Raw genomic sequence first — 21,762 nt, 5'->3', positions numbered from 1 at the left:
GTCAAAACTGTAAAAGTTCTTGGGAGAACTTACAGACAAAACATCTGGTTCGTTAAAACAAAGCTACTGGAAAAAGAGAAACAAACTTCGCCGCTGTGTAAATGCACTTTTAGCAAACAATTTACCACCTGGGGAGGGCCGGGGTCCCTATCCTTCCTGCTTGGGCAGGGGCTGAGATTCCGGGGCCCAATTCCTGGTTGAGGTGTGCAGGTGGCAAGCTTCCCTGAACCCAGGGCACCTTCTCGACACTGCCTAGCCCAGAATGTGCTGTGGGGTGGCGTGAGGAAGGCAAAAAATCCATATGCCAGCATTCCAGGTGAGTGCAGGCAGGAGGGCACCCACCTGGTGCCTCTCTCCCCTGGTGCTGCCCAGCCCTGGGCTCCCTAAAAGCCTACACCCTGGGCAAATGCCCTCACACTTCGAAACGGGGTACAGGCTCCCAGAGGGTACTACTCAGCGTGCCCAGTCCCTCCAGGTGGCCCAAGCCTCCCTCCCAGAACCACTCTCCAAGATCAAGGCTTAGGCCCTGGGTGCCTGGGACCGGAGCCCGCTCTAGCTTCTCATCTTGTAATGGTAGCTTTGAGGACACCTTCTTTCCCTTAAGTCTTTTCCCTCAGTGGCCACCCCAGATAAGGCCAGGACTTGGCCTTCTTTGGGTCGAGCTGTCACCTACTGCCCTCAATCGCCACCTCAAACACAACCTCGGCTGCCTCCCGGCGGTGGCCTGGCTACTCCTTTCTGGCACAGACTTCGTGACTCTGTGTGGTGTGTTGCCAGACAAGTGCCGGTCCCCACAGCACACACCTGTTCCTAGCCACGCCTGCATGTGACTTTTTTCTTTCTCTCTTTAAAAAACTTATCCGGGTGGGGCTCCCGGTAGCTAAGGTCATGAATGATCCTGGAGTGGGGCACAGGTAGCCCTGGGGACAGGTGTCCCAATTTCCTTGAGTTCAAAAGGTCGGAGGCAGATTTCTAACCCCTGACCTGAAGCAGCTTCATTTGGGAGCTTTTCTACTGATTACATAGCACCGCTATGGAGGAGGAGCGGGATTCCACTGGGCCTGAGGTGCAGTCGTGAGGGTCAGCACTGCCTTCATGGCCCTGGGGGATGTTTGGGGATCACAAGGTTACCACCCAGCTGTTGGGTGAGCCACCTGGCTGCCATGCGAGTGCCAGTTTCTCCTATGGACATTTGCACCTCGATGTTTCGGTGAGTCGTCCCACCGCCTTTGCTCATTTTTCCTCCTTCTATTTTTAGGGTTTTTTTTTTTAATGTTCCCGGAAATGTGGCACCTCCCAAAGGTGGGGATATCTCACTGGCCTAGGGGCTTACTTTTCAGAGTGACTCAGGCGGGTAGAAGTTACCAGGCGCTTGCAGGGCCAGAGCCTGTTGTTTTTCAAAGATAATCTGCAACTCTGAAGAGTGGGGTGAAAAGATTTCTACACAGTGTACATTCTACAGAATTCTAGCTTCTCCGCGGTCGCAGACTTTTCCGCCCTCTAGTCTAGCGTGAAAACAGTTCGACCACTGGATGTGGGCGGCGAAGCCCGCACCCTGGAGCGCGGTGTCTCCCTGCAGGAGGGAGCTCCAGCCCGCGCCGCCGCGGCCGCTTCTGGCCTCCTCGGGAACCGAACCGAGCATACCTCAGTGCTCTCCTAGAAGCGGCTCCTTTTCCCCTTCTTACTCGCGAATGGCGAAATGAATAGCCGCGCGGGATTTTACCCGTTTGTGTAGTGGACTCTGAGGGGGCACCAGGTATCGAGACAGAAATCTTTGCGGTGAGAATAAAGTCAGGTAAAATGCATGGTACAGCCGCCCTGCAGATGTCCCAAGAGTAGGTCCCCCGTACACTCTTCCCATTAAGTTCTTAGGGGGAGGAGAGGGAAGGCCCTTTGGTCTGGCTGGATTGATCAGGGAGGTATGCGCATATATTTGCCCTCTGGACATTTGGGGAGGGGTTATGGGAGAGTTGAAGGCAAGAGGCAAAATCAGGTAGAACAAACAACCACAGCCCAGAGCGGCACTCTCGGGAAACGGGCACACGGAACTCCGCGCAAACCTCCGGCTTCTCAAACCTACAGCCCTGCCCTTTCTCCCTTTGTAAACAACATGTGAATTACAGACTTACTGCCATCCAGACACTATTTGTCCCTAAATCTGGCCCTTAGTTCTCACTGGGATCAACGTTTTCCTCCGCTCTCCAGCTCCTCTCCATCAGGCCATGTCACGCAGCAGCCAGGCGGGGCCAAAAAGTTTTAGCGCGAGACCTCCTGGCTAAAACCTGCCCAGCGACCTCGACAACACATCCTAGGCCCAGGTGAAGGGGGTTTAAGCCCTTGGATCCAGGTAGCTTCTGGATCTGCAGTGTGCTTGGTGCGGATTTGGGAAGTCCCTTCCTTCTCTCATAGCCACACCCAACCCACAGAAGGGCAGAGAAAACCTGGTGGAAAATAATGACTTGGGCGACACTACCCTTCTTCCTTCAATTCCATCCTTAGAATGGCCTGCAAAACTATTCATGTCTGGGGGTCCAGATATTAAGTGGGGGTGGGTACATGTGGCTGAAAGAACACAGATTAGGGATTCAGGCTGTGCCAAGCCAGGCCGGGGGCCTTTTTGCGTGTCCCGACTTGGCAGTATGGTTGCGGCGTGCACTCCGCATAGCCCGTGTTGTGCGTGGCGGGCTGTCGCTGCAATGTGCAGCCCATTGACACTGATGGATGCGCCAATGGTTGGACGGACAGATGTTAGGGCGGATCGCACAGCGCTCGGCGCCTGAGCGGGGGAGGGCCAGGCAGCGACCAAGCGGCGGCGGCCGGCTACCCGGAGACCGGAGTTCAGGCCGCGGCCCGCAGGGGGAGGGGGCCGATGGAACAGAGGTTTGCAAGAACAGCGAGGGGATGGAAAGGAGGAGAAAAGCAAGACCAGGGAGAACTCCACGCTTCCGTGTACGGCGCCCCGCGCTGTGCACACGCCGCACCGGGCGCGCCTAAGTGGGCGCTTCGAAGGTGAGCGGGGAGCCGGCGGGAGCTGACCCCGTGCGGCGCAACCCGCCTCCAGGCGACAGGAGCTCAGCGCGGCCACCAGAATGGTGAGGCCGCCGGCGGTGTCGGCCAACTCACCGTTTCCTCGCTTGCAAGAAGCGTTTCACGCTCCACGGCCGCGTCTCCCGGGCCTGGAGGAGTAGCGGTTCTGGCCTCTGCGGCCACGGGCACCCAACGCGCACGGCGCCTCAGCCCCCGAGTCCGCCAGCCCCAGAGCCCCGCCACAGCCCGCTTCGGACTCCCTGCCCCGCCTGGGGTCCGCACCCCACAACTCCGAGCGCTCCTGCGGGCGGAAAGGCGCTGGAGGCGGCTTTATAGCCGGGGAGGCCAGCGGCGGCGCATCTGCATCCTGGGAGACTTCTGGACCCAGCCCAAGCCCGCAGGCTGGGCGAGCGGAGACTTTTGATCTTACCGTGTGGGTGAGATCACTGTCTCCCGGTCTAAAAGAAAAGAAAGCATGCTGTGAACTTTTAAAACAAACTTGCAAAAACAGTCGTAGAGAAAAAATAAAAAGGACACAGGGCAGAAAAAGAGGGAGAAAGAGACTAAAAAAGAAAAAAGATAAGCGGGGGTAAGAAAGGAAGGAGAAGAGGAGGAAGAAGTCTGAGGTTTGCTGCTCAGGAGCGCTCAGGCAGCCGGTGCCGGAGCGCAGGGCGCCCGCCCTCGCCGGGACTGTCGGCCTCGGGGCCCGCGAGAGCGCCAGAGCCCCAGCCAGCGCGCCCGGGCGCAGGGCCGCCTCGGGGACAGTGGGCCCGGAGGCCGCCCCCGCGCTCCAGCCGCCGCCGCCCGGCAGCGCCCGGAGCCGGCCCCGTCGCGGCCGCCCCATTCCCGGCCTGAGAGCTGGCCCAGGGAGACGCAATCGAGCCCGCAGCGCATCGATGCGCCGCCGCCCGCGCCGCTCGGGCTCCGGCTCCCGCTCCGCCGCCGCCGCCCGGGGGTCGCCCGCATGAGCTCCGGCCCACCCGCGCCCTCACCGCCGCCCGTAAGTGAGCCCGCGTCGCCCCGCCACCCACGCCGCCCCGCCAGCTTCTCCTCGTCGCGGCCCGCCGGCCGGGCCCGCCCGGAGCCTCAGCGACCCCGATCACCAATCAATAATCAATCCCTCTAGTCCAGCAGCGCCGGCAGGCCGGGCGCGGAACACGGCGCGGCGGCCCCCTAGGCTCTCGCGGGGAGCCCCGGGCGGGGGATGGGCAGGGGAGCCGGGTTTCCTTCTCCCGCCCCCGTCCCGCCCTAGGATCGGCCCGCGCCGTGGATGGGGGGCGCGGCCCGGCTCCCGGGGGCGAGGGGCGGGGTGGAGGGACCCTGATCATCCCAAAGTCAGGAGAGGAAACTTGAAGGAACCCCCTCCCACATCGACCCCCAGGACGGGCCCAGGAAAGTTTGTCCGGGGAAAAAAAAATTGGGGGAAGTGGCTACGGCGGGTCCTGGGGGAGGAGCTGGGTGGCGCGGGGTCTGAGGGATGCCCCCACCCGCCCCGGCCCGCGCCCGCCTCCTCCCTGGAGGGGTCCGCCCGTGGGCTCTGGCATCCCCGGGGGCGCCAGCCCCGGCTAGGGGACCGCGCTGGGGGCTCCGGAGTCGGCGGGTGGAGAGGAGTGCGGGCCGGGCGGGGCAGCTGGGGACGAACGCTGGGTGGGAATGGGGTGGGGGGGTAACGAGCGCCCCGGGACGGGCTCGGCGGGGCGGGCGCGGCGCCCCCGCGTGTGCGCACGGGGCGGAGGCGGAGGGGTGGCACCCCTTTCGCTGGCGGGGCGGGGGTCCCAGGCGGGCCTGGGGCCGGGGGCGGGGGCGCGGCGCCCCCGCGGGCGATTGACACGATCATCTCCTTTTCCTTTAAGCTTGCCTGTTGCCGACGCCGCCGCTCCAGCCGCGCCACGGGCAGAAGACTGGACCGCCGAGCCCCGGGCCGCGGCGGCGGCTGCGCGTCCCCCCGGATGCCGTGACCCCCGGCCTGGAGGCGGGGGCCGGGGCAGTACCGGTCCGGGCCGCTCCCGCGCTCCTCCTCCCACCCTTCTGCCCGCCCTCTCCCCCTCTCCCCGCCCCCCAGCCCCGAACCCCGCGCACCTCGTCTGGGGACGGGGCGGGGGGGGGGGCAGGGCCGCCGCTCCTCCCCGCCCCCTCCTCCTCCTCCGGCCTCTGGAGCGATTTGTCAAACTTCCCATTCCGCCGGCAGCGCGGTCCTCCTCCTCCTCCTCCTCCACCTCCTCCTCCTCTGCCTCCTCCTCCCCCCCGTGCTCCTCCCTCCCCGAGCCTCCCTCGCCCGCCCTCCTTCTTCCCTCCGCACGTTCGGGGTTCGCGGCGGAGCGCGGCGCGGGGGGGACGCGGAGAGCCTGGGCTCAGCAGCATCCTGCGGGCGGCCGCTCTCCGGGGGGGAGGCTGAGAGCAGGCCCGCCTCGCCCCCCCGCGGGCCAGCCGCCCCTCCCTCCCTGTCCTCAGCCCGGCAGCGGCGGCGGCGGCGGCAGTGGCAGTCGCTGGAGAAGCATCATGCCGAGGAGGAAGCAGCAGGCGCCCCGGCGCGCAGCAGGTACGAGCCGCTTCCCCTTCCTTCTGCTCTCCTCCTCTTCTTCCTCCGCTCGCCCCGCGCCTCCAGCGGACGCGACCCCGCTCCTCGCCCCGCTCCTCTGCCCGCACTGAGTAACTCCGGGCGCCGCTCTCCTGTTCGGGTGCGTGCGCCCGCCTCGGGTACCGGGCGCCCCTCGGACGCCCCGCCGCGCTCTGCCCTCTTCCCTCTCGCACCCACTTGGGGAGCCACTCGCGGAGCGCGCTGAGCCGCGCCGGGTCCCTGCCTCCTCGGTTCTCCGGCTACAGAGGGGATGGGAAGCAACCCCGGTCTGGCTCTTTCTGTGGGGGGCGGGCGGGGTCACCTGAGTTCCCCGGGACACCTTCCGCGTCCTCCGAGCGGCCGACCGGCTGGGGACTGCCCGGTGTCCGCCGAGCCAGGGAGCGCGAACGAGTGAGCGAGCCGGTCCCCTCGGCCACCTTAGTACTAATACGATTGATTCCTCATTTCTTGGGCCCAAACTGGGCACAGCGGTGGAACCCGGAGCGCACAGGGTCTGGGTATTGTCAGATGACTGTCAAGTCCATGTTAGATGCTGGCCTTTGCTTCTCCCCTGTTTGTGTTTCCTTGCCCCCACCCCCTCCTTGTACTGCTGCTCCCACCCTCATCTCCGCATAGCACTTAGTTCTGGGACGTGTCTGAGTACTTTTTTGTTCCTCATTTTTTTTTTTTCTTCTTCAACCGGGAGTGTCAACTCCTGTTAAGACTGAGCCGATTTTTTTTCTTTTCTTTTCTGGAAAACGCATCATTGAAAACAAAACAAAAACCACACACATAACATTATTTTGCAATAATGTCGGTTGGGGGCATGTTGCCTGGAAGAAGGGTTTCTGGCCCGTTGCCATCCTTGATTTGATGACTGATTGATCGCCCGTCATGCTGCTGCCTTTGATCTATTCATTCCCAATAAACATCAATAAATCACTTGGAATAGTGAGGCCAAGCTCTGTGACGTCAGGAGGGCCCTGTCAGTGCAACTTTGGGATTTGGGGCGGATTGCCGAGAGGACCACATATGGACGTGATGTATTTTGATATGAGTAACACTCAGATGTGCAGAGGTTCAGATGCTCCCTGAAGGGGAGGGTTAAGTGGGGCTTCCTTTCTTTTCTTTTCTCTTCCTTTCTTTTACTTCTCTTTTGATGTTAGAGGGAACGGCAGAGAGTAGGGTCAGGGCATTGGCTGATGCCCATCTTGGAGGAAGGCGTTGTACCCATGGTGCCCTGAGTTGCCCTGAGTGCCCATAATTTCCATCATGCCAGCCAGCACTGCCAGGGGACCTCACACGTTGGCTGCACTCTGCACTCCAGACCCCTTACACGGGGTCACAGAGAAGGAATGATAATTCTCTCTTCTCCCAGAAATGTGCTTGCCTGCCAGTGTCTTCAGAAAATCTCAGAAGAAAACAGGGTTGGTTTGGGGCTTAGGATGCAGGTTTTGCTCTCTGTCCTCGGTGTTGCCCAAATTTAGAAAGTTTGAAAATTCCAGGAGTGATTGTAGGGAGCTTGCCGCCTCCCTAGTTAACCTCCTGGAGCTTGCTTCTTGCCCGTCCCACCTTCTACTTTAAATTCCAGGCTCAAGCAATGAGCTTATCTACCCAAAATAAACTCTGAAACTTTGGAGGAATCCTTCACAAAGTTGAGTAGTAGGAATGTCTTGGGCTTCTTCCAGTCTTTGAAATTTTTTTTTTTTCTTTCCTTTTTGGATACACATTTTAAGGTATGTGTGTGCCTCCATCCAATGAACCATATGTGATTACATCTTTACATTTGGTTCAGAACTCTCTCTCTAGTTCATCTCTTTGGTTGCACCCTGCCAATCTGAGACTCGTATTTGATAGCTTCCTCCAGAGAAATATCAGAGGAGGAGGGAACCTGCTGTTGGCTTTATTTATTTATTTATTTACTTATTTTTAGAGCAACCTGTTCACTAACCTTTTTGCACTTTTTTTTTTTTAAAAGAAAGCCAGCCAGGAAATCTCAGGTCAGTTAAGAAAAATTCATTATATAAAAAACTTGACTGCAGGACTAATAGGAGATGGAAGAATGGTTTTGCTCTATCAAAATGACCCGTCAAAACGACTTTGTTTCATATTTGATTTAATTGTCTCTCTCCTGACAGGCACATTCATCAATAGCTTAATGGTCAATCAGAAGCTGGCAGCATGAGTGCTTTATTTCTTTCCCATACTCGGGTTTTGGATTTACTTTATCAGAATGCCTCTGCCTAATGGACATGTGGAGGAGGGGGTGGAGGCTGACTGAAGAGCTACTTATTTAAGAAGAGTGGAGAAAAAAAAAAAAACTCCACATTTAGGCTGGTGATAAGTATGCACAGAGGTTTTTTTTGGGGGGGTGGTTTGTTTGTTTGGATGGACAAGAAACTTCCCATTTTTTTTTTTCTCCTCTTTTAGTTCTCCCAGCTGCAAGTTATAAGGTTCATGCCAGCTTTTGTGGCATACTGGGAGTGATGACAAATTGATTGCTTTGTACTGATAGAGAGAGTGGGGAAAAGAAAGATGTCTGCTGATTGGTAACTGGAAATCCAGTCCCCAGCAACCTTGAGAATACTCGAGAATTTTTTTTCCCCTCCAAACTGAAAGGTCCGCTCAGCCATAAAAAAAGAAAAGTTGTTTTGCCAGCTTCATTAGTGTTCACCTAATTAGCTGTAAACCTGATGGATTCCTGACAGCTTTAATGATTGGAGATGACAAGCTCGACGCAGTGTCATCCAGCAGAATTAGGTTTGCAGCTAGTTTGATGTAATCAAGTTGATATTACACAGTCCTGGCTGCCTTTAGTTGTGCATTAACTCAATTTTCTGCTGCAGGTGACAAATGGGCTTTGGTACCTGGATAATCATGTCATAGGAATTAGGGCCCTTTTAATGGTCTGGGGTAGAATAACAACCACGAAAGGCCAAGAGCTGGGTAGGGCGAGCAGACGTGGCACACAGGTACACACGGTCTTCATATCTAGGCCAATGTATCATTGCTTTCCCGAAGGCCGAAGCAGGCTCCAAGAATCCCTGCAAATACATATTTCTGTACTTTAGGATTTTTTGGTGTTTTGATAGAAACTGTATATGGCTTAGTGTCTTTTCTCAAAGAGAAAGAGGTTTCTTTACCTGCCAAAGAGAAACCTGGGTGAGAGTTTGCTTCCTTGAGACCTGTAATTTCCAGGGGCTGTGCATTTGTGCTGGACAGATGTTGCTGCTTTTAGAAGCTCAGAGGAGTGGGGTTAGGGAAGGACAGTGTCCTTCAGGCAAAATGACCATTATCCCTTGCTTAAAGCATGACTTTCTCCTGTTCAGAGTGATTTTTAAAAAACATTTCTGAAAATGCCAGAAAAATTTAGTGTAATACTTAATAGCAGATATTTTATTTACTTATATTAATTTTCTGGAGGCAAATGTGAAATCATAAAAGACCATTTCTTATGCTTCCAAAAAAAAAAAAAAAAAACCAAAAAAACAAAAACAAAAAGAAACCATCGAACCACAATTTGCCAGCGAGCTATATTCTTTGAAAGGGGGTAATGTTCCATGGAGTTCTTAGGTGGTAAAAACAAGGCGAGGGTAAATCTTTAAGCATCTTGACTTTTGTGAAAGTGACTTGGACCCCCTAGGGTCTGCTGGTGCCACAGAACACTGTGGATCCCCCTGGAATAGGCAGAGGGGGTTCCATGTTGCCAGTAGACATGGGCATGCCTAAGAGGTGGCCCACCTGGTGGTGTCCAGATGACACCTTCCTAAGTCTGGTCCACACATCGGGCAGCTCCGGGAAGGAGTTTTCCCTTCTCTCTTGGAAGCACGTGGAGCATTCAGAAGGGCATTTTGGCCTTAGCTTTGGGAATTTATTTCCTCTCATACCTGCCACATATTTCTCCTTGGACAGGTATTCTACTCTGTAGCAAGGTGGCAGAGCGACTGGTTTTGACCGTTCTATGATTTTTTTCTTCCCCCATTTCCTACGAAATGAGAGCAACAATGCAAATTCTAAAAAGGAAAACCAAGAAGACGAAGGAGAAAAACAAAGGAGGTGGGAGGCAAGGCTATTCCCTTGGATGTCCACGTGGGGAAGAGAACCTTCCAGAATCAGCTGCGGTGCCCCCATTATCTTGACAGCTGTCAGTTAGGGCTTCAGTGCTCTCCAGGGCCACACTTGATTGTGAGCTGTTGATGTTGTCATTTTGTTCTCAGTTTTGCCTTGAGCGCGCTCATAAACAGGAGCCAGATAGTCAATAACTGATGCCTCAGCAGCGATTCCCTAAATTGCCTCACACGTCTGCCTTTTCCCCTCTTTTTGCTAAAGATTGTTTTGTCAAGTGATTAGAATGAAAGGTGACTGCTCAGGGCCGTGGGAAATGCCGTGAAACCCAGGTGAGTTGAGAGAATTAAAACCATTCCTTTACCCCCGCCCTCCACTCCTGGGATTTCTGGAAAGAGAAAGGATCTACCTTCTTGAAGGCGCAGTGCCTGGACCTCTTCTGGTGCTTTCTCTTTTACACGTGTCCTGCCAGAGTCAGGCTGGGGCCAGGGCTGCGGCAGGCAGGCAGGCAGGCAGGCAGGCAGGCAGGCAGGCGGGGAGGCAGAGAGGAAAGGATTCGGAAGTGCCCGGTCCTGGTGCACACAGCCATGTTTAATCCAAGAGTGGCAGCAGTTCACAGTTATCCCAAGTGCAGTTTGTAAGGCTTTCCTCCTGCCCCATTTTCATCCCTGCCTGTCACTGGGCAGAGGGTAAAAATAGCTTTGGTCATGTTGTAAGAAAAATTAATATAAATGAAATAAAGTAGGGTGTGTGTGTCTACCCTTCTGTGTTAGTGTCCAGCCCAGGTAGGTAGATGGATCTTTCAAATCAGCTGCTTTATCACACCCCTGTAGCATCACCCTCAAAGCCCACGGAGGGGAAAAGGACAGAAGGGAACAGTGGTATCCCATATCCCAAACCCTTGCAGGTGTTCACTGTGTGTGTGTGTGTGTGTGTGTGTGTGTGTGTGTCTGTGTTTTAGTTATGCTCTAAATTGTGGTTTCTCTGTCTGAAGTTACAAATGAAAGGTGAATACAATATATTGTATTTAGTAACAATGATATGGACTGGTACATCCAGACAGATAATGTGCAGTTGTAATTAGACTCAATAGACAGGCAGTCATTTTTAAATTCTTTGACACATGCATAAAATAGTCATATAATAAGATAAGATGACAATTTTATGTTAGGTTGATAAAGTGTCCCGATACATGCATTTAAATGTCTGTAAGCCTTTTTAAAAAAATCCAGACAGATTAATTCCAGTTTCCAGTATTTGCAGTTAGTCATTAAATTTTTAAATCCCACTAAACAATGGCTATCAATATTTTCCCCCTGTTTCTGGATTTTCTTTAAAAAAAAAAAAACACACACACACACAAACCTGCATTGTAAGGACTGGAGACATAGACTTGGTAGCTTTTCTTAATTTTTCACCATTTGTAGAAATTTACGCTTAGAAATGGACTTAAAAATTCAGGTCACTGTTTGTGACCAGAATAACGCTATGCATTTTTGGAAGTAAAAAAAAAAAAAAAAAAAAAAAGACAGTAATAGAACATAATCTTCTTATGACCACTTGCCTGAACAACTGTCATACTCTAGGTTTAGGAATCTTTATTAGAAAGATTACATAGTGTCCTTGACCAAATATTGAATATTTTATAAGCCCCATTTAAAAAAGAAGACGTTTCTAGCACATGCACTTAGTTTGATCAGCATTTAGATTCTTGGGTTTAATTACTTTCAATTCTGTAAATTATTTTAGCATTTCAACAAGAATAGTCCAAGAGATACAGTCAGGGGGGCGGGGATGAGTAGTTCACCGAAGGTCACGTTACCTGGACATTTTAACCATCTCCTTACCTTATTTTCTCAAATATGCAAAGGTGTGGCTCTTGAAGAATAATTTAAATTTGTTTGGGCTTAGTGATAAATTATTAATTCATACTGTCAGGACACATGTTATTAATTATGACTGTGTTTTCTTCATCCAGAACAGCTGTTGGGGAAACAGGGTAAGTTCAGATTGTTGTCAGGAGGGAGGGCACAAGGAACTTACTAACTCCTTGTCATCACATTCCTGGTCACCTGGCTAAGAGAATAAAGGATTGTAAAGGGTAGAGTGTAGGGGAAAAAGACACTGTTAGTTCTAGATCAAGATGGGCACTGGCAGATGCTAACTTACGTACATTTTTAAAAACGCGAGCCTAACTCGCAATGCACTGTGAATCCAGGTGAGATCTGAAGGCAAACCATCCCTGTTTTATTCCAAGCCCAGTTTTGGATTGGCTGCCCTTTCCCTTCCACTAGTTTCTCTTGTTTTTCTTCTTTTTCCTCTGTGGTAGGCCAGAAGGTCATGTTTACAAGTTTATAGCAGTGGAAAACACAATATTCAGAATATATATTTGTTTCCCAATGTGGAACCCATCCTTAATGGAAAGCAAAGGGCTGTTCGGTAATATACGTGAAATGACTCCAATTCATTTACTTTTGATTTTCCATTCCCATCATTAAATCTAGTCCTATGTATTCAGTTTCCTCTGAGTTCTTTGAGAAATGCATGTTGCATAAAATAGGCAATTTTTAATGAACAATTTAATGTAAATGGGTTTTGAATTTAAATTAATATTAATGAAGCCTTGAGTGAATTTATTTTGCATACGTAAAGACTTGTAAGTCTTTCACCCATGTGCTTTCTCCTTTATGTAGTAACATTGGTTGGGTGGATTAACCAGCACCTTTTAAAGATTTACACTTAAAAAATTAAATTGATTTTATATGTCCACTATCACCAACGTACTATTAAGCAAAAAGCATGAGTTCAATTTTAAGAGAATACAGCTTTTTCCCTGTTAAACCCCTCAGTTTCCATTGCTCTGAAAGCTGCCGTTGGTGTGGCATTGCTGCTAGAGAAAATACACCCCAACAATAGTTACTACAATCAAGATGTTTTCTTTCTTTGGCTTACCTCTAATGCATTATGTATCCTGGAATGATGCGAAGTTCTGTAATTAATTCTGTTAGATGTAATTGCGATAATCACTTTGATGTTACACATAATAAAGGTAATATGGTAAGCACATAAAAAATGTAAACACCTTATTGTAATACTCCTGCTAAAATGCCTTCTCATCAAGTCTGGTTTATAGACAAGTGTTCCTGACTATTTTTGGTCATAGGTGACAGTTTATTCGAGCTGTGTTCATTGATATTCTAAAGGAGAGGCATTTATTGGAAAAGATGGGCCTTGGTTTGGAGGGATCTCCAGGCTGGTTGCCTAGGAATCTTAATGTCCATTTTCTTAAAGATGTGGCTAATTATGAAAAGGTGACCATTGTCTTCCGAGTAGACCAGAGAGGTAAACACTTAAGGAGTAGCCGTGGAACCAGGGAAGAATGTGGCCTAGGAGTGAATGAGGAGCTAAGAGAATCCTAGCAGAGGATTCAGATCAAAGGAGCTGTTCTGTAGGTTTTCTTATGGTGTGGGATTGTGGGAAGTGCCGTGTGTGTGTGTGTGTGTGTGTGTGTGTGTGTGAGAGAGAGAGAGAGAGAGAGAGAGTGTGCATGCTAGCAGGTGAACAGAGAAGGCCACCTTTCTGTAACAGTGCAATAAGGGAAATAAAATGCAGGATATCTACTTTATTATTTTCCTACACCTTTCATGGGGGTAGGGGCTACAGATGGTGCCTCACTGTTGCATGACATGTCCGGGAGTGGCTGATGTTGCCTGTTGGACTGAAACCTGAGAGGTATTTGAGACACACTCCCACCCTACTAGGCCTCTGTGCAGCTACCCTGGATCCAGACCGCCACAGGACATCAGGGAAGTTTGCCTGAGACCCCAAGTGCGCAATACTTGTGGGATGCTTCCAAAACACATGTACATTACGTACATTACTCTTTGCCGATGCATCTTGCAGAGATGTGGTGGGGCAGGAAACTTGCCATTTAATTTTACCTTCCTGGAGATCCTAGAGTCAAACTAGTGTGTGGATCTGCTGGACACCCGTAATGAGCTGCACCTTGTCCCAAGTGTTACAGAGGTCTGGAGGCCTCGGGACTCAGGGTCAGCTTGGCAGTTTTCACGTGCCTTCCCCCATCTATATTGTATTTTTCAGTAAGGGATTGCACACAGAAATCAAATAACAGAGGGTGCGTGTGTGAGAAGGGGATGCTGCAGTCTCTTTGGAGGAAGAAAAAGGTGTGTTACAGTGGTTGAGAGATGGAAGATGAACGCAGTGGTTCCCTGGCCTGTGTCCAGAGCCTGTGAAGGCGGGTCTTGCTGCCAGCTTTAGCTGGCTGGGTGCAAACTGGCTGGGGAAAGCGGGGCCTGCCTCCTGGGTCTTGGCCCTGCAGCCTCCTGCCTGCCAGGTAAGCAGGGGCTGGAGGAGAGGGTCCTGGGGTCTGGGCCCTGGGCCTGGGCTGCAAACCTGCAGTCCCCAGTCCTCCCGGCAGTGACTCCCAGACTGGTTTTGATGGTGAGGATGATAAAAGGTCTGAGAACTCCATAGGCCCCAGTAATCAGGGCCCGCACTGACATCCTTCTCAAGTTTGACAGCTTCTTCCTTTTCTCTCCTCACCGCCAAGGCTTTCTCAACTGAATTTCCCCGCCCTCCCTCTCCCCTCCTCCCTGCCACCGCCCACCCCTTCCCTCCCTTTCCCCTTTTCTGTGTGCGTCTCTCTTGTTTCATGTTCTTGATCAGTTTCAGATGCTGGGAATTATTTTTTTTCAGGCGGGAGGGGGAGTGTTGCTTTAGGTTTGTGGGTTGGGCAGGTGTGAGAGGAAGTCTGTGGGTTTTTTTTTTTTTTTTTTTGTACTGTAGGCCTGTTGCTAATTAATGTTCCTCCATAAGATTCTGTCGGAGTTGAGTAATGTTTTTGATCTTTATGCCTGATAACTGCATACTTAATGAGATTTCAAAGCTGTGAGTGCAGCTCCCTACAATTATTGACAGATGCCTTTTCTTTGCCATTGGGTTCAGCTTCATAAATCCTCTCGCCATAATGAGGTTCAGCAGTGCCACCCTGGCAGTGAGCTAATGAAAGGGGGAGGGCGAGGCGGCTCATGGCTGTCTGACACATTTTTTTCCTTTAAAATTTACTATGCAGATGTCAAGCTGCGGGACGATTACTTCAAACATGCTAATTTTTATCTTGCTTTTGTGTCAGCCCTTTGCCATTAAAAAATAAATAAATAAAAGGGCTAACCTGACTCCACTTAATTTCTTTTCTTTCTTTTTTTTTTTAAAGTCAATTTTTTTTTTTAATAACCCACGGTGTTGCGACAGCTAGGGACTTCGACACGTGCGTGGCCTTTTGCAGGTATCCAGCAGCAGAACGCCCCCCCCCCCCGCTTTTTTTTTTTCCTTTTTGCCATGGGAAGGGCAGTGGGAGGATGGAGTACGATTTCCCAGGCCTCCCATCACCCTGCCCTAAGTATGCACTTGAAACGTCGGAGAATTCATTTCAGAGTTCTGAAACTAAATCCTGGTGGAGAAGAGCTGCACCATGCCAAACAGTCGATTTCCTTTTCAGCAGAGTCATACATCACTGACCCACCCTTCCCTCCTGACAGAATGACATATGTCATTTATCATATGGGCCCCAGCCAGACTACAGGGAGGGGAGGGAAGCCCAGGTCCATGTGAGGCTGTCTCCTCCTTCTCTTGGTACTGTACCCTGTGGCTTACAGGAGGGAGCTCTGCTGATTTGGCAAGAGGGAAAGGGAGGAAAGAGGCTGGGCAGGGGAGAGGGGGGTACAGAGGAGAGGGGGGTAGAGCCTGCTTCTGGATGGCTGGGTGCGTGTCGTGGTGGGTGGGAGATTGGCAGAGGCACGGGAGAGGTTATGTTCGTTCATATTATCTGCTAAACCACACTGTTCAGCCTTTGACGCACTTCTGACTTTTTTTTCCCCCCTTTCTCATTCCTTTTCTCTTTTTTTCTTGCCTTTTTTTTTTTCCCATTAGTCAAGGGAAGAGAAAAAAAAAAAGAAAGAAAAAGGTTGACAGGTATCATTCAAGCCACCCTGGCTTGCAAAGAGTGGTATAAATGAATCTCAGGGCTCCTGACTTCACATGATTCAAACGTGCGTTATCGAAGATGGATGTTCCTTAAAAAAAGATTGATGGTGGATGCCGGGCTTCGGGTACCATTTATCATTTTGAATATTATTTAGACTTGCCGTGTAAACCTGTAACTTGAGAGTCGGACAAGCTGGGGCAGGGTAGGGGCCTGTGTGTGTGTTTCTATCGATTGGCCTTGCCTTCTCATTGCAGCTGACCAGACACAAACCCTCGCATGTGCAATACAGAAGACTCCCCCACTGGAAAAAAAAAAAGAAGAAATAGAGAAAGAAAAAAAAGATGGAGGGAGGAAGGCTTTAATTTTGAATAATTTCCAAGGATACAGAGAAAAATGAAGTATCTGTGATTTACACTAAAGCTCACAGGCAACTTTCTCTCTCCCTCTTTCTCTTTCTTCTCCCACAGAAGCAGTCACGTACAAAACATTAAAATATAAACAGAGCTGCAGTTGCTGAAGCCAGAACCCTTGTCTGATTTTTTTTAAACTCCATGTCATGCTAAAAAAAAAACAAAAAAACAAAAAAAACCAACACCGTATCTGAAAAGCTTAGCACAATATAACTATTAAAAAAGTCTTTTGGTTGGCTTGGTTAGTAGTGTGAGAATGAAGAAACGTAAAGACTTCCATGTCTCAGGAATATTTCAGATAAAAAATAATCTTTTGCGGCTCCCTGCCCGGGCTCCCAGCAGCCTCTTCCCCTTTGTGTCTGAGCTCTGTCCCCTCTGCAGGGCCCCAGCAGACCCCCACCAGGCCTGATGTGGACAGCTGTTTCCAAGCCCTGCCAGTTAATCGCTTCTGGGTTTGCACCCTTGAGCTGTGTGCACCAGGACACCCCCACCTACTGGAAGTACTCACGGACGCAGCCTGGTTCACTGACACAGCCCCCAGCTGCCTGAGGATTCGGTGAAGCTCTGGCCTTTCCACCTCTTCTGCTGCAAGAGGCCTGGCAGCCTACTTCCCTGGTGGTAAAAGGAAAACAGAAACTCTCTAGGCCTTCCTGCTGGATCTCCACTGCTGGGAGAGCCCCAATAGTGCAAATTTAATTGGCAGGAATTCTATTAAATATGTGACTTTATTTGGGGTTGCTAATGAAATCAAAGGCTTGTTGTATGACTTACAGTGTGGACATTAATTTTTAAGAATGATGGAATAGAAAGTTAGACCGGAAGAGTTTTTCTACCTAAAGAATGAGAATCTAGAATTTGTGGAAGGGCTGAATGTTCCTATCTTGCTGCTTCTGGGACAAACTTTTCCCTGACATGTAAAATGCCTGCAACTGCCATGAACAGGAAAGAAATGCAAATGGTACTGATTCACTCATCAACTCCAGGCAACTTTGTGTGTGTGTGTGTGTGTGTGTGTGTGTGTGTGTGTGTGTGTGTGTTGTGTGTGTGTGTGTGTGTGTGTGTGTGTGTGTGTGTGTGTGTGTGTTTATTTTGAAATAACTTTATTCGCAGCCTAACACTTTGCACTGCACTCAGCATGACTTAGAATTTACTTTTGGTGTTGTCCAGCTGCTGCCAAAAATTGGGTAGAATCAGATTTGTATTCTTTGTTGGTGCCTGCAATCATAGCCAACGGTACAAAGGTGATGTTGTTCCTTGCTGAGACTTCGTGGAAGAAGGCAAAACTTTGATCATCTGCCCTTGCACTTGGGCAGTGTTGGAGGTAATTGGAGTACAAGTGCCAATTTGCAGGAACAATTGTAAACACCTTTGATACAAATGCCATCATCCCATTTTTACTGATTAGAAAAACTTTGCTATTAGTAGGTGCAAAGTCCATTTCAGGTATAATTGGTAAGGAACTGAGTGCACTCATGGGAAGAAACCTTGTTTTGTTTTTTGTTCGCTTTTCTTCTTATCCCTTTTTCTCAGTTTTATGGCTGGAGACATGATTTATTGCAGCCATCCATCTTGGGGGCTCATCCATCACACCCGGGTTGCTAGGAGATTGTGGCAGCAGCTGTTTGCTCTGAATCAGACAGAAAAGTTGTCAATCATCAAAGGCAGGTGAATAGCATTAGAAACACGCTATTGTCAGACGGAATAATTAATCAAAGAGAGAAAAGATAATTAAAAAGATATGACCCTTGCAAGTACTTGCTCTGGGTTGCCTGTAAAAAAAAAAAAAAAAAAAAAATAGAAAAAAAGAAAAAGAAAGGAAGAAAGAAAGAAAAACTGCCTGGTCTTTTCTAGACGCTTAAGCAGCTGAGGGCTGATAAAATATGCACTCTGCAGTGCATAGTTTTTAATTAATTGAAAAAGGTTCAACATTCAAAGATGATGCTGGAGAGAAGTCTGATTATGAACAGAAGTAATATTTATTGTTTGCTTGAAGGGCTTGACACGGAGTTCTAACTTTTTGTTAAAAATCTCTGGCTTCCCTGGCTGGCGAGGAGGCACAGGCTGGGGTCTTCAGGTATCCACTGGTGCCCCGCATCTGTTCCCTCCACTCCCCGGCCCACACTCTTGGCTCTTCCAGAGAGTCTCAGACCGCAAAGAACTGGAGTGAGACCCTGCTGACCAGGATCCGATGCCCTTCCACAGTTCTGGTGGGTCTGAAACTTCGTTCTTTAGATAACCGGATTTTTTAAAACATGAAGATGGGAAGCTTGAAAGACATTCCAGGAGGTCCACCGTCAAGATGCCCAGAGTAAGCTGTGCATCTCCACTGGCCTCTTGCCTAACTGGAACATGCTATAGGTCCTCAAGGACCTAGAGAATCCATCCATCCTACTTCGAATCTGTCTGCGTGTGGTCCCACAAAGTGCACTGCAGAGTCCCAGCCAGAGAGCGATAACCTGGCATCACATTCTGAAAAGGCCCCCAGTCATGGTTTAAAGACCATTCTTGGTGCCCCTTTCAGCCTCAAAAAAATTGTCATAGTTCAGGAAGTTCGTTCTTGATTTTTCTGAAGCTAAAATATTCTGGAGGAATTGGAAAATGTATTAAAAACTAGATAGAAAGTGGCATATCTGGAGTTGCTTTTCAGTGAAATATGCTGCAAACCCTGAAACAGATCTACTCTTTTATTTTTGGATACTATGCTTGATTTTCACACCATTCTCTTCCCAAAGAATAGCAGGACTTCTAAAATTAGCAGGAGGAAAAAAGGCTTGAATATTAGAATTCATGAAAAGGAAGAAAGCAACACGTTTTTGAGCTGGGACACCGTTTTCAGGAAACGCCAGATCAGTGCACTAGGTACTCCGTCCCTGACTCCCTGCGTGTCACAGCATCAGGGATTTTTTGCCAAGAGTCCCAGAGGAATCTCTGGTGGCTGCACCTCATGGTGTGACGTCCACCTTCTGTAATGAATGCACTTGGAGCCCACGGGGGTGACACAGCTCTGGCCTTTCGGTAATAGAGAAATATATATAGAGAGAGACCCAGATAAGCAAAAGCACCTGCCAGGCCTGCTGGTACCCTCACAGAGGTCTCACCTGTTCAGGAGGCTGGGGCAAGTGTACCTTATCAGAACTTGGCCTTTAGGAAAATGAGTGGCTTTGACTTCAGGTGACGATTTGGGTTCTTGAGCCGGAATCTCCTTGGTGGCCTTCTAAGCTCACAAGTCAGTGGGAGACAACCAGTCTCTTGAGTTTTCTGAACACATAGCAGTTGTCCTTAAGGTCAGTATTTTCCAGGGCAGTCAATACCTGTTCTAGACCAACAACGGAGTGTGCTGCAGGAATGCCAGAGATTCCAGTAGATGCCTGACCAGGGCTTGAGAGCTTCAGGTGGATGGCAGCATCCGGGCAGGGGAGGAGGCCCTTCTGTCTTCCGTGAGACCTGGCCATTTGGAAGTGGGCCGTGAGGGTAGCTCCTCTATTCCTCGGAGAGAAATTCTTGTAGTTGCCATCTCTCCTTTCCAAATAATTGCTGAGAAAGCGCTTTGCTTAATGTCAGCCAACACAGTTCCAAAATATGGCGGTTCGTCAGGGAAGGGCAAAGGAAGAAAGATCCCGTGAATCATTTATGGTAGATTTGTGAATTCACGTATAAAAAATGTCAACCTTTAATGCTAGTAAAATTAGAGTGAGATTTGCTCCCTCTTAAAAAAAGGGAAAACAAGCAATGGGTGAAGAAGAGGGAAAGTCTTTAAGTTTTGAGAAGTTCACACAGGTCATTTTTCCTGGAGCCCTGGTCAGGATCTCATGTTTCTTGCTCCCCCAGGTAACCCCTGGCAGCTGTTTGAGTGACTCACTGAACACATGACAGAGAAAGGGCAGGAAGAAGGGATGATGATTGCTTATTCTTTAGAGGAAGTTTGGCTTCTGTGGGTGTGCATTTTGGCCAGGATTTCAGCATCTCTGTCCCCAGGTTATGGATTCTCTGACATGGGAGCCGGGAATAAACACAGGTCTCTAATGTCTCAAGGGGGCATGGCAGGATAGAGCCACCACATTCAAAGCCATATATTAGGCGAGAAAACCTAAGACTCCACTGACCCCCGCATCAACTTGATATTTGAGTGTTCTATCTAAGTGATGTGTATTTGCCTCTTGGAGTTCCATGAGACAAGGTTACCTGGAAGTCATTTTGGTTTTTCCTAACTCAGCTGCCATAGACTCAAAGCAGGTTCAGCCCCCACCCTGCTGGCTTTGCCTGAAGCCTTAGGATGAGAGGGAAAGGCAGCAGAAATTAACCAGTGTGACTCCCTGTAGGTAGAGACATTCCAAAACGCTTAAAAGACCTCAGTATGCATAAGACGCAATTGTTATTACTCATCTGCCTAACAAAAAGCTTTTGAAAGTGGGCAGAGATTCATATTTGCCAGAGGAGAAGATGGGTTATCAGTGGTTTTCACGTGGTGAGATGTTCCCATTCCATTTCTTGCCTTTGTTTCTGCTCTGAGCTTGTAGTAAAATGGCTCTTTCACATATATTAGTTAGCAAATACTATGGCTGTGTAGTAGATGAGGCTGCGGTGGTGTTGTTTTCTCTTGCTTTTCTGTATAAAATCGTAAGGCAGAGTGGACCCTCCCCTATGTGATGGAGGCTCCTACCGAGATGGTTAGGTGAGTAAGTAATAGAACAAACACGTAGTCAGCTGGGCAAAGGAAAACAAATAAAATAACAGCATGTTCTTGGTTCTTAGAGCTGTGCAACATGAGCTCTGTTCAAATTGGGTCTTGGAGCTCCACACTTTCTGATGTAGTGTGGGTGGGGAGGGAGCAAGGTATTATTTGGAAACACATGTACACGCTCCTTGTGAAAGAAGTGAAGTACTTAACATTTCTGCAAGGAAAACATCTTTCATTACTTGACGTGTTCTGTGGTAATGATTTTTCAGTTCAACAAACAAGTACTTATTAGCGTGCGTGTGGGAACCTGGCTGAGGTGAATGGCAGGGCCATTTTTAACGGGAACGCGCTGGCCAAGTTTCATGGGGGCCTGGCTGGTCCAGGTGGTCCCGAGGTGATGGCTCACTTGGCCTGGAGCGGCAGCTCTGGGACAAGCATCCCGCTGTAAAGCCCCCTGGGCCCCATCACTGGGGCCCAAGAGCTCAGGTTGGAGTGACATCAGCATGTTTGTTTTTTTGTTGCAAGCAGAACCTTCCATGGGGCTTCTTTGGTAGTTTATAAAGTGGATCTGCCTGGAGAGATAACACACTCTGCATGCCAGGGGGTTGGCTGAGGATTTGCTGGTTCAGTGGACTGTTTGGGTTCAAGATGATATGCGGGTGAAAAGGGCCGATCCAGGTCCACTTGCTGGGATGGGTCTGGTTTTTGTAAATTGACTTGTTATAGGAGAGAGAGTGTAGGCACAAGAGCTGAGTGGGCGCATTTCTGCAGGGGGAATGGAGCTGGTTTTCACCCAGAGAGGGGCTCGCATGTCCTTGGTCATAATCTCCTGAGTTGGAGTAGTGTTAGGAAGGGCAGCTGCATTGCTCTTGGCCCTCCGTTGGGAGTGGAAGGGAACAAATGCCCTGTTCATGTAGATCTCTCTGAGGCCCCAACTCCCAGACACTCTGAGTGTGGCCTTCACCCCTGGATTTATTTATTTATTTATTTATTTATTTATTTATTTATTTATTTATTTATT

General features: G+C 49.8%; 1 protein-coding gene across 1 annotated transcript in view; it reads left to right on the top strand.

Annotated features, from left to right (window-relative positions):
• The first annotated feature begins 5,169 nt into the window (after positions 1 to 5,169).
• Positions 5,170 to 21,762, top strand: part of TSHZ3 (teashirt zinc finger homeobox 3) — a 75,793-nt gene continuing 59,200 nt past the window's right edge. The window contains exon 1 of the mRNA XM_032170355.2: positions 5,170 to 5,566. Coding sequence (XP_032026246.1) covers positions 5,527 to 5,566 — 40 coding nt within the window. The 5' untranslated portion in view covers positions 5,170 to 5,526. The remainder of the gene's footprint in view (positions 5,567 to 21,762) is intronic.

The sequence above is a fragment of the Hylobates moloch genome, unplaced genomic scaffold (assembly GCF_009828535.3).
Source record: "Hylobates moloch isolate HMO894 unplaced genomic scaffold, HMol_V3 SCAFFOLD_12, whole genome shotgun sequence".
Lineage (NCBI taxonomy): Eukaryota > Metazoa > Chordata > Mammalia > Primates > Hylobatidae > Hylobates > Hylobates moloch.
Note: the sequence above shows the minus strand (reverse complement) of the source record. Positions and strands in the feature narration are given on the sequence as shown.